The 16823-nt window shown below is 38.7% G+C and overlaps 1 protein-coding gene across 1 annotated transcript in view; it reads left to right on the top strand.

Moving 5' to 3' along the window:
- JMY (junction mediating and regulatory protein, p53 cofactor) overlaps window positions 1-15485 on the top strand; it is an 86743-nt gene extending 71258 nt beyond the window's left edge. Inside the window, exons 8-11 of the mRNA XM_050795648.1 lie at window positions 742-837; window positions 2550-3147; window positions 4300-4610; window positions 9925-15485. Of these exons, the coding sequence (XP_050651605.1) occupies window positions 742-837; window positions 2550-3147; window positions 4300-4607 (1002 nt within the window). The 3' untranslated portion in view covers window positions 4608-4610; window positions 9925-15485. The remainder of the gene's footprint in view (window positions 1-741; window positions 838-2549; window positions 3148-4299; window positions 4611-9924) is intronic.
- Window positions 15486-16823: the final 1338 nt, after the last annotated feature.

The raw sequence follows: 16823 nt of genomic DNA, 5'->3' as shown, positions 1-16823 counted from the left end.
GATTTTATTACATAGCTTTTAGATGATTCAACTCTATAGGGAAGATTAAGTTTGTTTAGATAACTGCCAGAAATAAGGTGTGATAGTAAACCAGAGGATTCATGGATAATGCTTGAAGTATATTTTTCTAACTACTGGTTATATTGTTTAGAATAATGTACACTATCCAAATTACTGACCCAAGGGGTTGTTGATTTGATTGCTTTTGTTCATTTGTTTGTCTTTTTGAGACGAAGTCTCACTCTGTTGCCTAGGCTGGAGTACAGTGGCATGATCTCAGCTAACTGCAACCTCCGCCTCCCAGGTTCAAGCGATTCTCCTGCCTCAGCCTCCCAAGTAGCTGGGATTACAGGCGTGCATTGCCACGACCAGCTAATTTTTGTATTTTGGGTAGAGACGGGGTTTTACCATGTTGACCTGGCTGGTCTCGAACCCCTGACCTGAGGTGATCCACCTGCCTTGGCCTCCCAAAGTGCTATGATTATAGGTGTGAGCCACCGTGTCTGGCCGGTTGCTGATTTTATTTTTAAAGTCATCTACATTGAAGTTAGCATAATATAGTAGCTAGAAGTATTTTACACTAAAATTGTATATTAAAAATATTTCATGTTTCATGTTATAAAAATTTTGTTCAATGAATCATCCCCTTGGGCCCATATTAGGATAACTTCTCATCTTTTTTCCTATTAATGATAAAAATTGAGACACAGCATAATGGAATTATTATTAATTTTTTACCAGAAGAGAGAAAAATTACATGATGAAGAAGAAAGAAAAAGTGCCTGGGTTAGCCAAGAGAGACAGAGAACACTGGATAGACTTCGAACATTTAAACAGGTATTAAAAGTAATGGTCCATTTATTGTTTTTCATTGTTTTTAAAACAGAGCTACATATACACCTGTAGGATTTCTTTGTGGGAAAAACTTGGTTTTCCCTTATTTATAAACTATTATAACCATGGAAGTCCTTTTTAAAGTTGTTTTGATGGCATGGCTCCATTTCTTCTGGTGGTTTTCCGAATTAGTATTCTTGTGATCTTTGACCCACAGCTTTAGTAGTATAAGAGGAATGATCAAGGCCTCTGGGAAACCTAGATGCCTCTTGAGTTTAAAAAATTAGTTAAATCACAACTGACTATCCAGCTCAAGCATCAACTTGTTATTTATTACACATACATCAACCTGTGCCATTGGCAGAATTAGAGGTGGGGGGAGTAGCATATTTGAGAAATGCTTCAGCAGTTCTCTAGCCAGAGTAACCCATGACCACACACTGATACCACAGTATCCACACATCTCCTTAGAACTCTGCTGAAGCCTCATTTTAAAAGTACTCTGGAGCCTTACTTCAGTTGTGCATGCTGAAGGATCACTTTATAAGTGAAGTAGGCTTTTGAACAAGTGTTACAGTGGAAAAAAAGGAGGTGAGGCAGGGGATAAGCCTTGTTATTAAGTAAATGTGGCCCACGCCTGTAATCCCAGCACTTTAGGAGGCTGAGGCAGGTAGATTGTTTGAGCCGGGGAGTTCAAGACCAGCCTGGGCAACATGGCGAAACCCTGTCTCTATACAAATTAGCCTGGCATGGTGGAACATGCCTGCGGTTCTGGCCATTTGGGTGGCTGAAGTGGGAGGATTACCTGAGCCAGGGAGGTCATGGCTGCAGTGAGCTGTGATCGCACCACTGCACTCCAGTCTGGGCAATAGAGTGAGACCCTGTCTCAAAAAAAAAAAAAAAAAAAAAGGTTTTACCATGGTAAAAGATGTATAAGAGTTCTACCAGTAAGTACTTCAAAAAATGTAATTCTCTCTTCTTCATTCTGTCATAAAATGGATATATAGTTGTTGGAGCTTTTTAAAAATGCCAAGTAACCTGTTAAATAATCTTTTAATTTTCTCATGTGTGTGCATTTGAAAACATAGGAAACTAGTTTCTTTTTGCATACCAGTAGCATTTATGCATTTGACATAATTTATGTTTTGCATTTTACATGCTATTTGTTTTATACATTTAGTAGTTTTATTCACTAAAAATCTTTTTTTAATCATGATAATTTTGAATATTTGAATTAATCATGGATTTGATAGGCAAATAATAAATTCATAATTTTTTGTAAGTTATTAGGTACTTTCGGATTTTCTGTATAACTTTAAGAGTGAAATAACCAATAAGGCAACATAACGTTTTTGAGATGGAATCTTGCTCTGTCACTCAGACTGGAGTGCAGTGGCACAATCTCAGCTCACTGAAACTTCCGCCTCCCAGGTTCAAGGAATTCTCCTGTCTCGGCCTCCCAAATAGCTGGGACTACAGGTGCCTGCCACCACACCCAGCTAATTTTTGTATTTATAGTAGAGACGGGGTTTCGCCATGTTGGCCAGGCTGGTCAGATCCACCCGCCTTGGCCTCCCAAAGTGCTGGGATTACAGGCGTGAGCCACCATGTCTGGCCACGTAACATCTTTTATTTGAAGGATAAGATAAATAGGCATGTGCTCATAAATTGTTTCAATAACATTTAACCAGTTCCAATAACTTCTGATATTTTAGAGGTATCCTGGGCAAGTCATACTTAAATCAACCAGATTACGACTAGCTCATGCAAGAAGAAAAGGTGCAGCAAGTCCTGTTCTCCGAGAGGATCAGTGTGACTCTCTACCAAGTGTGTTACAGGTAGAAGAGAAAACTGAAGAGGTGGGAGAAGGAAGAGTTAAGCGTGGGCCATCACAGACAACAGAACCCCAGAGCCTTGTACAACTTGAAGATACTTCATTAACACAACTTGAAGCCACTTCATTACCTCTCAGTGGTGTTACCTCTGAACTGCCTCCCCCTGTATCTCTTCCACTTTTGAATAACAACCTCGAACCATGTTCTGTTACCATAAATCCACTCCCACCCCCTCTTCCTCCAACACCACCACCTCCCCCACCTCCTCCCCCTCCCCCCCCCCCACCACCACCTCTGCCTGTTGCTAAAGACACTAGCCCAGAGACACTGGAGAAAGATCTGCGTAGAAAGGAGGGGAATGAGAAGAGGATTCCAAAGTCAGCCAGTGCCCCCTCAGCACACCTCTTTGACAGCAGCCAGCTGGTCAGTGCACGGAAGAAGCTCAGAAAGACTGCTGAAGGTTTGCAGAGGAGGAGAGGTACGGCAAGATATTTTCATGGTCCATCTGTTGTATGACATCAGGCATAGTAAAAAACTATTTTTTGACGTTGCAAAACTTAAAACATTTTATTTTTTAACATTATTTGATAGTAAACAGGTTTTCAAAGTCACACTAGAGGACAATTCTTAGTAACTCACATCTACAAATGCATAAAGTACACAGAAATGTATGCCTTCTTGAGCTGTTAGGCATGTTTTAAAAACATCTTCTAAAGTGATACATACATGTTTGGTAATGTATAATGGATGGCTCCTTTTGTGTTAGGGGGAAAAAATTTGATTTTAAACCTGAGATTTTTAAAAAATTACTCATCAGAAAGGGTAAGCTCTCTGGTCAGGACTGTCACCACAGGGAAGACATTGGCAGGATCATGTAACATATGTTGAGGACTTGTGTGTATTTGTATAAAGAAGCAAAGAAGAATAGGGAGTAATCTGTTCAACTTACAACGTGACAGATGTACCTCAATAAGGTTACTATTTTTTTCTTCTTTTTTTTTTTTGTTATGAGATATTCCAGCACAAATAAAATTATTTCTAAAAAGAGCAGAGAATAACCCTTGCCTTTTGCCTTTAAGGAATTTGCATTTTGCACAGGGAGAACATTATATAAATGTTACATATTACTTGTCTATTACATTTTAATCTGAAGGACCATTCTATAAAACATTTCTTGATATAATCTGAGTAGGATTTCACATGTAAAACAACTAAATGAAAAAAGCACAGTCTCCGTAATGAACAAAAATGTAATTTTTAAAAGTAAAACATGTAACCCAATCACTCTGAATTTGGGTGGAGCAACTGCAATATGGAAATCCTTTGGGAATCGCACCCATAATACTACTAAGACCACCTCCCAGTTCCCAGTGTGGTCACTTCTCTCATGTAGGAAATGATAGGAATACCAATAGTACCCACCATGGATTGGGTCTTGGGATTTTCTAAAAAGAAGGATAATTAGGATCCCTTGTGTTCTGGTCACCTTCTGCACACATTTCACGATCCCTTTTTTAGATGGTGTTTCAGCGTCCTGTGCTTTCACAGTTGCAAATAGTAGAGGTTATACAGTTTCATTCTAATTAAGTGCAATCCTAACTGTAATACTCTTCTGTTTCATTTTCCAAAGTGAGCTCACCAATGGATGAGGTGCTAGCCTCCTTGAAGCGTGGTAGTTTTCATCTGAAAAAGGTTGAACAGCGAACTCTGCCTCCTTTTCCTGATGAAGATGATAGTAATAATATCTTGGCACAAATAAGGAAAGGGGTAAAATTGAAGAAGGTACAGAAGGATGTTTTGAGAGAATCCTTCACACTTCTACCCGATACAGACCCTCTAACACGGAGCATCCATGAAGCTCTTAGAAGAATTAAAGAAGCATCACCAGAGTCAGAGGACGAAGAGGAGGCTTTGCCTTGCACAGACTGGGAGAACTAACAAGTAAATGACCCTATTGTCTTTAGTAGCATTCAGTAATACAGGTTTTAAATCGGATGATGAGGTTTGGGGTATTTTTTATTGAGCCTGAGGCATATCGTTTGTTTTATAGCCCAGTTTTAGCATGGATCACAAATTTGTGAACTTCAGGTTTTACTTAATTCTGTAGTTTCTAGAAATGTTATGATTATTGCTATGCAAATACTATTTTTTAAAATGTCCTCCTCATTAAAAATTTCTGCCATACAGCTGTAATTACAAGTAAAGTGACAGTCTCATTCTTGCCCTAGAAAAAAAACCAGAAAAGGGCCTGGCACGATGGCTCACGCCTATAATCCTAGCACTTTGGGAGGCCGAAGCAGGCAGATCACTTGAGGTCAGGAGTTCAAGACTAGCCTGGCCAACATGGTGAAACCTCTTCTCTACTAAAAATACAAAAATTAGCCAGGTGTGGTGTCAGGAATCTTCAATCCCAGCTACTTGGGAGTCTGAGGCAAGAGAATCCCTTGAACCCGGGAGGCGGAGGTTGGTTGCAGTGAGCTGAGATCATGCCACTAACCTGGGCAACAGAAGTGAGACTAGTCTGGAAAAAAAAAGAACAGGCTTTCCAGGTTCAATGGTTCGCTTCTGTAGTCCCATTTACTCAGAGGTTGAGGCATGAGGATCTCTTGAGCCCAGGCATTCAAATCCAGCCTGGGCAATATAGCGATAACCCGTCTGTAAAAAGAAGTCAATCTTTTTTTTTTAAAAGAAAAGGCTTTTCTGACAAAGTATTTCAGTAACAAACTGTTATGCATACTCAATTTTGATGTCATGTTAGCTGACCTCAAAGGAGTTTTCTAAGATCAATCTGGAAAAAATTGTTGCATTGTCTGATTATTTAAATAAAATTTGTATAAAATTTGTATAATTTGTATAAAATTTATAGAGTATACAAACATGTTCTATTAAGTATTATTCTTTCTTGATGGAATATGTTTCTCTGGGCTTCAAACATTCACCAAAGTGGGAAGACTTGAGTCCTAGAAGGGAATAAGTAAAGGAATAATTAATTTATGTGTTAGCCCTGTGAATTCTTTTTGTTGAATTTCTTTTTTTATTTTAGAGACACAGTCTTTCTCTGTTGCTCAGGTTGGAGTGCAGTGGCACGTTCATGGCTCACTGCAGCCTCAACCTTCTGGGCTCCAGCATCCCAAGTAGCTGGGACTCCAGACACATGCCACTGTGCTGGGCTAATTTTTTTATTTTTTTGTAGAGACAGGGTCTCCCTATGGTTGCCCCAATTAGCATAATAATTCTTAAAACATGTTTGATCATAAGAATTAACTTGGGGAACTTATTAAAAATGGACATTCTGTCCTTAAGAATCCTGAGTAGAACAACAAAGAAAAAAAAAATCTTTTTTTGACAGGGTCTCCCCCTCTCACCCAGGCTAGAGTGCAGTGACACAATCTCGGCTCACTGCAAGCTCCGCCTCCTGGGTTCAAGTGAATCTTGTGCCTCAGCCTCCCGAGCAGCTGGGATTACAGGCGCCTGCCATGATGCTGGGCTCTTTTTTTGTATTTTTAGTAGAGATAGGGTTTCACCATCTTAGCCAGGCTGGTCTCAAACTCCTGACTTCAAATGATCTGCCCACCTCAGCCTCCCAAAGTGTTGGGATTACAGGTGTGAGCCACCATGCCTGGCCCCAAAAAAAAGAATTCTGAGTAGATCTAATGTATATGCAAGTACACATCTAGATTTTGAAGACATAATACAAAAATGTAATGTATGTCAGTTTTTAAACAATTGATTACATATTGAAAGATTCTATTAGTTATATTAGGTAAAATATTACTGAAAGCAGTTTCACCTGTTCCTTTGGGTTTGGGTTCATGCCTCTGGTACCTCTCCACTGTACCCCTCCCCATCAGCATCTGCATCAATCAATCACTTAAAAAGGGTAATATTACATTTACCATGATTCAGCCAACATTCAGTAGTAGCATTATCCTGCCTTTTTTCCTATTATGTATATAGTTACATGTAACACTCACTTTGTATGACTTACTGTTTTTGGATCCCAAAGTAACTTCGAGTTATTTTTGCTTGTACGTATGTCCACTATGCTTTATAAAGGGATGGATGGATGGATGGATGGATGGATGGATGGATGGATGGACAGACAGACAGACAGACAGACACACACACATATCAGTGTGTGAATGTCTAGACTCTCAGGTGTGTCTAACTGGGGATCTTTTCCATAGTGGATATTTGTAGGTTGTCTCCCACTTTACAGTTCTTGCTACCATGTGTTGTCTTCTTCTGCTGTAGCTTCTCAGGAAGCTGCTTAAGCTTGTGCCTAAAACTGCCATCTTTGCACTAATTCCACAGCTGGACCTTCACATAAATGTGTGTTTAGCTGTTTCATTACAGATGGTCCACAGTGGCCCATTCACAGCACACCAGCAGCTGCTCAAGTCAGCCTATCCTTGTCTGTCTCCTCCCATCCCACCATATCCTGCCTAACCCTAGACATTGCATCAGCATTTTGTATACTCAAGTGACTGGGATGTTACTCATAGCTTCTGGCTACTAATTTAGCCTTAGTATCAGATGTTAAGAACATGGTGCATGGTGTATACCACTTTGAAAATTGCTTAAAACTTTTTTCGGGTATGTGGGAGACTGTTGATGGTTGGAATATGTGGTACAATGTTGAGAGAGAAACAGTGAAACACTTGGAAAATATATGAGCTTGGAAATCTGCAAAGTCACCCTTTACTAAATGTGTGCTTCCCCAGAAGCAAACCATAGACTAGTATGAACTGATTAGGCAGTGATGAAGTAGCTGCGTATCACTACTTTGTGATCGTGGAGACTGAAAGGCTGTGAACTTTTTATCTATAAATGGCTAAAAAGGCTTTTCCGCAATTTGTATTTCCCATTAATTTGTTAGATTTCTTTTTTTTTTTTCTTTTTTTCTTTCTTCGAGACGGAATTTTACTCTTGTTGCCCAAGCTGGAGTGCAATGGTGTGATCTCGACTCACTGCAATCTCCACCTCACGATTCAAGCAATTCTCCTGCCTCAGCCTCCTGAGTAGCTGGGATTATAGGCGCGTGTTACCACTCCCAGATAATTTTTATATTTTTGTAGAGACGGGGTTTCACCATGTTGGCCAGGCTGGTCTCAAACTCCTGATCTCAGGTGATCTGCCTGCTTCTGCCTCCCTAAGTGCTGGGATTAACAGGCTTCTGTGCCTGGTCAGATTTCTTGATTGTAATTTTGTCATTAATGTACTTATATACTTTTGTTTTAAGAGGTAATTTCTTGAATATTCATAAAGTAGGTGATGAAGGTCCCTTGTTTTGCCCTGTTCATTCCCCTCTGAAACTCTTCTCTTTCCAGAGATACCCATAGTCGTGTTCAAGGAAATTTCTTAAAATGTGTGTAATTACATAGAGATTTAAAATAAGTTTCAGGCTGGGTGTGAACTTTTAAGTTGCAGGCCTGTAATTCTGCAGCACTTTGGGAGGCTGGGGGTGGGTGGATGACTTGAGCCCAGGAGTTCAAGACTAGCCTGGCAACATGACAAAACACATCTCCACCAAAAATACAAAAAGTAGCTGGGCATGGTGGCTCACACCTGTAGTCCCAGCTACTTGGGAGGATGAGGCAGGAGGAAACCTGACTCAATAAATAAATAAGCTTCTAGTTTGTTTCCTGTGAGGGTCTTCTTTTTTTTTTTTTCCGAGATGGAGTCTCACTGTGTCAGCCAGGTTGGAGTGCAGTGGCGCCATATCGGCTCACTGCAAGCAATCTCCATCTCCCAGGTTCAAGCTGGGATTACAGGCGCACCACCATGCCCAGCTAATTTTTTTGAAGTTTTAGTAGAGACGGGTTTCACCATGTTGGCCAGACTGGTTTCGAACTCCTGACCTCAACTGATCCACCCTCCTCAACTTCCCAAAGTGCTGGGATTACAGGCGTGAGCCACTGTGCTGGGCCCCCCTGTAGGAGTCTTCTAAAGTAACTATAGCAGTGCAGTTCAAAAGAAATATAGTTTGAGACATGTAATTTTTTTTTTTTTTTTTTTTTTTTTTTTTTTTTTTGAGACGGAGTCTCGCTCTGTCGCCCAGGCTGGAGTGTAGTGGCCGGATCTCAGCTCACTGCAAGCTCCACTTCCCGGGTTTACGCCATTCTCCTGCCTCAGCCTCCCGAGTAGCTGGGACTATAGGTGCCCGCCACCACGCCTGGCTAGTTTTTTGTATTTTTTTAGTAGAGATGGGGTTTCACCGTGTTAGCCAGGATGGTCTCGATCTCCTGACCTCATGATCCGCCCGTCTCAGCCTCCCAAAGTGCTGGATTACAGGCTTGAGCCACCGCACCCAGCCGAGACATGTAATTTTAAAATGTCCACTAGTCACATCAAAAATGAAAAGGAACATGTGAAACTGATGTTTGTAATATTTTATTTGACACAATGTAGCCAAAGTAATATCCTTCAACACACAATCAACATTAAAAACCTAGGACATGGCTTTCTATTTCTTTTTTTTCCATATTAAGTCTTCAAAATTCAGTGTATTTTTTGTATATACTAGTAGCACATCTCAATTTGAATGCTAAGTATTTGATTCTTAACGAGAAATGTCCTACCAAAACAGTAAAATTGTATTTAATGGAAAAATAGTATTTACTGTTTTAGATTTTTAAATCAAACTGGATTTAAATCAAACTAAATCAGTCACACTAGACACATATCAAGTGCTCATTAGCCATATGTAGCTACAGTATTAGAAAAGCAGAGCTGTATTAAGTTGGTACTTTATTCATGTTCCTGTCAGCTTTTATCTGATGAGTATGTCTTTTATATAAATGCTCCTGTATTGTGAGTAAGCCCCATAGATCTTAAGCACAACAGTTTTCAATAAAATGCCCAGATGAAGTATCCATTTAAAGACTGGTATTAATCCTGTCCTCTAATGTCAGTCTAACAAAAACAGTTTCTACTGCATTTTGAAGACACCATTTAATTATTCTTACTCTACTAGCAGTTTATGAGGCAAATAGTTTAGACTGAATTTACCTTTTTAGTATATAGTTTTGATACAGTGTTAGAGTAAAAAATAAAAATGAAAATCTAAGAGTCTTTTAAACGTGATCAAAATCTGTATTTAGATTATTTTGTTTTCATTTTTGCTGCTTTAAGAATACAGTCATGGCCTTTTGTAAAAAATGTCTTTTGTACACTTTTTGAGGGAACGTAAATACACTGTATCTTTAAAGGGTCATCTTTTTTTAATGGTCTGTATTATTTTGTTTGTAAACAGGTGACATAACAGAAGAAAAATATCATTCAAGATTGGTTCTGATTCTTTTGGAAAATAACAGTTTAAGCACTTGGTTCCTCAGTTGGATAACATTAGGTCCAAAGTGCATTGGTTCAGTGGTGTGAAGAAAGGAAGCACAATTGGCAGGTTATCACTTTCCAGTCATTCCAATAGATGATGGTTAACATGAATTTTACATGTGCAATGTTCCTGACTGCAATGAAGAAAAGGCCGTCTGGAGATTTCTGTTTTTTAAGCACATTCTCCTTCCATCCACCTATTTTACATCCATGTAATGGCCAGTTAAGCTAGGGCTTGCTGGAAGAACACTGGGTTGACCAAGATCTACCGTGAGCTGTATTGGGACTGCTTTGAGAACCATCTTTCGGTGCACTGAAAAGTCATCTGAAAAAATAGCTTCTTCCATATCAGCTTATGTTAAATACTGTGACACTCTGAAAAAGTTTATCATGATAGCTGTAAGTCAGGAATTAAAAGCAGATGGAAATACACCTGAAATATCCACATTACTCATTTCCAAAGGATTTTTCATAAAGATGTTCAGCAACATCTGAAAAGCTGCATGGAGATACATCTATTAATATGTTCACAACATGATACATTTAACATGGCATATTTTTAGGAGTCTTATACTTTGTAAGGTTTTGAAGTTTCCATGCTTTTAAATCACTCTTCATATTTCTGAATTTATAATAGTTTGAATTTTATGTGCATCCTTGCTTATGCAAGGCAATACTTTGATAATATTTCAAATTATTTTTATTTTGTGTGAACTATTGCTTGATTGCTATGACTGACATGACTTTCCTATTGAGAATCAAAAATCAAGGTTCAGTAATAGGGATACAGATCTTAACTCTTTCTACAAACCACCATTTTAAGTTTTTATTTTTATGCTGCACAGTGAAAAGCATGTGCTCTACAAAGATAGAAAGTAGACAAGCAGACAAGTCTCCATGGCTGGCATTTCACCATCTTCACATGCGTTGAATGGAATTTTGGGAGAATGCCTTTGTTATTGTCACTAAAATTTTACATTTATACACAGCTTTAGGTGCTGATTTTGGCTGCGATGGAGTCCTGAAGGACACATTGATATGTTCCGGAGTGTCAGCAGGATTGTCGTGGGCTTGAATACATGTAGATCGTTGGACTCAGTGTGCAGTACCCTGTACATACAATTGTGTATAAGCAGATCTTGGCCTTTCTGTGGAGGGAGTTAAGAAATAAAATACCAAAAAGAACTTTATTTCTTTTAAGACAATTCTCTGGCCTAAACCCAGAAGGCAGTACTGGAGCAAAAGCCCAGATTGTATATGAATTGGTATTCCTGGAGAAAAAAGAAATGCTCACACCTTTGTTATTTTAAAGTGTTTTCTTGAAAATAATTAGGGAGAAAATTTTCTGGCAACAGGTTATGTAAGACAAAATTTTTTATTATTTCAAAACAAAACAGGCACATGCCACCATGACCCAGCTAATTTTTGTATTTTTTGTAGAGACAGGGTTTTGCCATGTTGCCCACGCTGGTCTTGAACTCCTGAAATCAAGCAAGCTGCCGGCCTCGGCCTCCTAAAGTGCTAGGATTACAGGCGTGAGCCTCTGTGCCCAGCCTGACAAAATCTTTTGTTTAAATGTTAGTAATACATTTATTGATGAGACTAGGAGCTTCTCTGCAGCATCTTCGTAATACATTGGTTTTAGTTCCCACACTATTCCCACATCTTGTCTGGAAAGATTAGAAATACAGATGTAATATGGAAACTTCAACAGCATGGGAGTGGTGATAGTGTCCTATTTGCCTTTGGTAAAATATTAAAGCATATTTCTTAACCCAAAGAGTGATTGGTTATATTAATATATTTGAAAAAGTTAAAGCAAATTTGCAAACCTTTACAAAATCATGTATCAATTTTATGCTATCCAATTTTTACGTACCCATGTGTCAACATTTCATATATCCAGTTCTCTGGGTGCTTGTTCATTACTTTTTTCCATTTATTCAAATTCAGAAAAATACAGACACATGTAGTGTTAATTTAACCAAAAACCTTGGAACATTCATATCTTGAGAGGGAATTTGCTACCCTTTTAGTTTTGGGATTCTATTATAAAATAGGCTCATTTATACATGTGTCCTGTGGTCTGTCTTCCAGGGTGTGCTGTAATAGTAAGTCTCTGGCAAAGACTGGAGGGTGGAGGGTGTACAGAAGTCCACTCAGCCTCATGGATACATCTACAACTCTCTCAACCCATCCTGTTACAGTGCTCCATGAGAGTCACCTCACACTTGGAAGAGAAGGAGGTTAAAGCAGAGTATTGTTGGCAGCCAGGTATGCCCATTCTATTGTAAATAACTTTCCAACACACCCATTTCCTTGCCTTAAGGTGCAGATTCCTGCTTCTACACAATTTCAAATGATTGTAGGTCAGAAACCTTTGGAGTTACTCACAAATGATAATAAAATTTCAAATAACTAGGGTCTACTTGTCCATCAAGATGACGTTACCAGTGGAACCCACCTGTTAAAGTAGCTTCAGAACCTAACAAAAATTATGTAAACCTGGTTAAATGCCCTTTTTCCTTGCCTCTAATAAAATGAGGATCTTCGGCCTTAATACTACGTATGTGTATATTTAGTTATGATGGTACTTTAGATGCTCACATTTCCAGTTCCAAACTCGTCCATACTTTTTATGTGCTTCAAAATATTTGACATATTTCTGTTAATATATGATTTCTGTGTCCACAAACAGCTGTTTGCTTATGCTGAATCAATTTAGAAGTTAATTTGCCAATCTGGTCTCAACTGCAATGCATTTAAAATAGGGAAAACAAGTAAATGAGTTTGGGATGTTTTGAGATTGTTACTGCCCACTTGACTGTCAATTTCAAATGGCTCCTAATGCACCGAAAATTATAACCAATGTCGCATGTGTAGGAAAGGTATTCTTAATGATTGCAAATTCTTGTGTAGATTACAGCAGTGTGAGGAATGCCTGGCTAAAAAGGATCTTTTAAAAGATGAATAATGGTTTTGCTTGTATTGTATAGGCTTATTGAGTTTGTGAGCAGCATAAAAACAATCATTCCTTAATTCTTCATTGTGGAACTGAAATATTTCTGTAATGCATTTTTTAAAAGGAGACTCCTAGACACAGCTGTAATAGTGGGAATAGAAATATAGAGCTTTTCTCATAACACGAAACCAGAACATAATTTTCGGCACTTTTACTTTATGTAATGAGGAAAAACAATTGTTTCTACAAAGTTGAACTATGTAGTAATATTTGGTAACACATGGCATGGCTACTTTGTCACAGAATGTGTGTCAAGTTGCAAAGCATACTTGGGCCATTGTAGACACTAAGAATTAAAATTCTTAAATCAGTGAAACAAAAACTAATGGGCAGCATTCTCTGTTTGGGATGCGATCAGTATACAATTAATACAGTTTAATTTTACACATTCCCTGAGACACCATTTTTAAGTTACAGTCACATGAGTGTGTTTGTATAAATTTAAGTCAATGCTTTTAGTCTAGGCAAAGCTTTTTGTTCACTAAATACAAGGTTTTTTGGGTTTTCTTTTTTCAGCTTTATTATTGAAGTATTACAAACTTAACATCAGATACCAATGTGTAAAAAGTTTATTGGGTCCTTAAGGCCTCTATCAGGGAGTTGAAATTTCATACACTTTACCAGGTTACTTGTAAAAAATGAACAGCTATAAGACATTTCAAAACTATTGCAGACACATTGTTAAAATGCAGCCATTTGATAATGAAAGCAGAAACCTGAAGTTTTACCTAATTATTGCACTAAATGTAAATGATAACAAAAAATTAAGTGTGCATTTTAAACAGATTCTATTTCCCACTTAACTGTTTAGCATAGAAAAAGAGCTATGCTTAGAGGAGTGACCAGCAAGATTTATTTCAGATGGAAGAGGGGTGAGAAAGTGGAAGCACCTTACTGTTAGAGCATGTTGCATCTATTAGTCCTACTGAACAATTGAGTAATTTCTGAACTTTGCTGCAAAATGCTCTTTAGTTAAAGCACATTAAGAAGGGTCACTGCTTAATTACTTTGTAAAATGAAGCAATGGTATTTTTTATCCGATATAGTGTAATTTAAAAGTTTTCCTACAAAGTGAGTTTATATTGCTGCCTAAACCGTGTTATGTAAGCAAAGGGTTTGTAAAGGCGGGAGGGAGTCTGGATTCGGTGAGTGTGTGTTTGTGTGTGTGAATGTATGAAAAGTTTCCTCATTGGGTTATTCTCAAGATGTGTTTATTGTAAAGTTTTCTATGTTTTGCCCACAGTAAATGTACAACTTGGCAATTGTAGGATTTAATTGATTGAATTCCAAATTTATACTGTCTCTCCCCTTCTGCAGAGACATTATGCCACTGTAAGGGGCATGTACAGAAAATACCTCTGAGGTTGACTTGTTAAATAATTGATGAATGTTATTTCACACTGAATCTCAAAGCAGTCATTTGTTTTGCGGGTTAGGGGAAAGTTTTGTTTTTTGCTAGTGTTTTTTGTTGTTTTTAATTAGGTACACTAAGAGTGGCTAAATTTGAGGGAGTTGGTGGGTAGGAAAGACCTTGAAAAGTGATGTTTAGATGAAAACACACGGTATGGATGTTGGTTATAGAGTTCAGTTTTAACAAGGGAAATTTGGGGATTTTTTTTTTTACTTGCATGTTCTATGGGTAGCTATCAAAGGGTGTAACAAGTTATTCCAGCCTTTCCCAATTATATTGGTTTTAAGAAGTCTGCATAATCACTAGGTGGCATTTTTCCTTCATTTGTGAACCAAGATGGGTAAATGATGCAACCCATACAATGACTTCTGACTTTTTTAGCTTTGACAGAATCTCCATTGTCTCATTGAATTTCTCATTGTATTGTATGTCTTTCCAAGTATGAAACCATACTATGTAGTTAATGAAAAATGGAAGGCTGCACATTATTTTGCATGAATAATTAATTGCCCATTAGGGCTAAGGAGACTGCCATGATTTTTATCGGTTCTGGGTAAATGAAAATTTTAATGGAAAACTGATTCAACATTTACTGGCTTTGTGCAATATAATAAAAGGTAGAAGCAAAACACTAGCACATTGTGCTTGGCTTGTAAGGATGGCTTTAATACCATTACATTAAATGGACAGTGTGCACAGTGTATTGTAAATGCCAACTCTTGCAAATTTACAATACTTAAGTATGTTCAATTAACATTCTAAAGTATTAAAAGTACAAAGGAAAAAACCAAGCATTTTTAGCAATACCATGAAATCTCCAGTAATTGTTTTGACCATTGCCTTTTGCTCTTTAGCGCAACTTTTCTGCATTGTAATTGTATTGCTTTGTATTTCATGTTTTTTACACTCATGACTTCAGAGTTAAGTACTTGTACACCAAGTATTGCAATCACCTTTCTCTTGTACATGCAATGTAACAACCTACAGTTTTGGTGCTTTTAACAATATTCCTCTTTTTCTTTAATAAAGGATATTTATTTGAATTAAACCTGATTTTGTTTGTTTAAAATTTCAGTGGTACATATTTTCACTTCATTTGAAATAGAAGGACCATAGCAAGTTATATATCTGTTATGACAAGTTATAACATGGAGAACAGGATCCAGAGACTATCCATGCCTGTATTTCTGCCGCTTCCTGAGTGCTGTTTGTTATGACGTTATTTGATGGCAACCTTCTTTGTGCTATTGATGAACTTTCTCATTGTTTGTAAATATTCAAAAAGTTTGGAAGTGCTAACTTCCAAATTGGAAAATTTTTAAATGGGGGTGGGGAGAGGCAGGGATTAGGCTTTACACTGAAACATGGAAGTAGATTAACTAGAGCCCAGCAGATAGCCTTACCTGATGTTGACTTGATACACCCCCCATAACACACAAGAAGCACACATTCAAGTCATTTAAGTCAGGGTCCTCAATCCCTGGGCCGCGGACCTGTACCAGTCCATGGCCTGTTAGGACCCGGGCCACACAGCAGGAGGTGAGCAGCGGCTAGCGAGCATTACCACCTGAACTCCACCTCCCGTCACATCAGCAGGGGCATTAGAATCTCAGAGGAGCATGAACCCTGTTGTGAACTGTGCCCGTGAGGCATCCAGGTTGCGTCCTCCTTAGGAGACTAACACCTGATTATCTGAGGTAGAACAGTTTCATCCCAAAACCACTCCCCACCCCAGCCCTGTCCTGTTGACAAACTGTCTTCCACAAAACCAGTCCCTGGTGCCAAAAAGGTTGGGGGCCACTGCTTTAAGGGACTTAGTTCCCAAAGGAAGGGAATCTGGAAGGGCTCCAGTTCCCGTCTCTACCCTGGACAGTCCTAGCCAGTTTTTTCCCCTTAGTTAATGAAACTTTTGTTGCCAATTTAAAAATTACCATGACTGTCTAGTCCCTACATGACTAATTTGTTTCGTTTTGACATTAGCTAAGCCCCTTGAACAGCCTGTACCATGAACCAAGAAGGTATGTGCCTGGATGTAGTCATTTACAAAATGATGGGTTGGCCGGGCATTATGGCTCATGCCTGTAATCCCAACACTTCGGGAGCTGAGGCGGGCTGATCACCTGAGCTCAGGAGTTTGAGATCAGCCTGGCCAACATGGTGAAACCCCAACACTACTAATAACACAAAAATTAGCCAGGCCCTGGTGGTGCATGCCTGTGGTCCCAGCTATTCAAGGAGGCTGAGGTGGGAGGATTACTTGAGCCCTGGAGTCAGGTTGGAGTGAGCCAAGATTGCGCCATTGCACTCCAGCCTGGGTGGCAGAGCGAGACTGTCTCAAAAAAAGAAAAAACACGATGGGTTTAACAGGATGGGCTTTGAGACTTTC

Source organism: Macaca thibetana, chromosome 6 (genome assembly GCF_024542745.1).
Source record: "Macaca thibetana thibetana isolate TM-01 chromosome 6, ASM2454274v1, whole genome shotgun sequence".
Taxonomy (NCBI): domain Eukaryota; kingdom Metazoa; phylum Chordata; class Mammalia; order Primates; family Cercopithecidae; genus Macaca; species Macaca thibetana.
The sequence above is the reverse complement of the archived record's forward strand: the minus strand, read 5'-3'. Positions and strand labels throughout refer to the sequence as shown.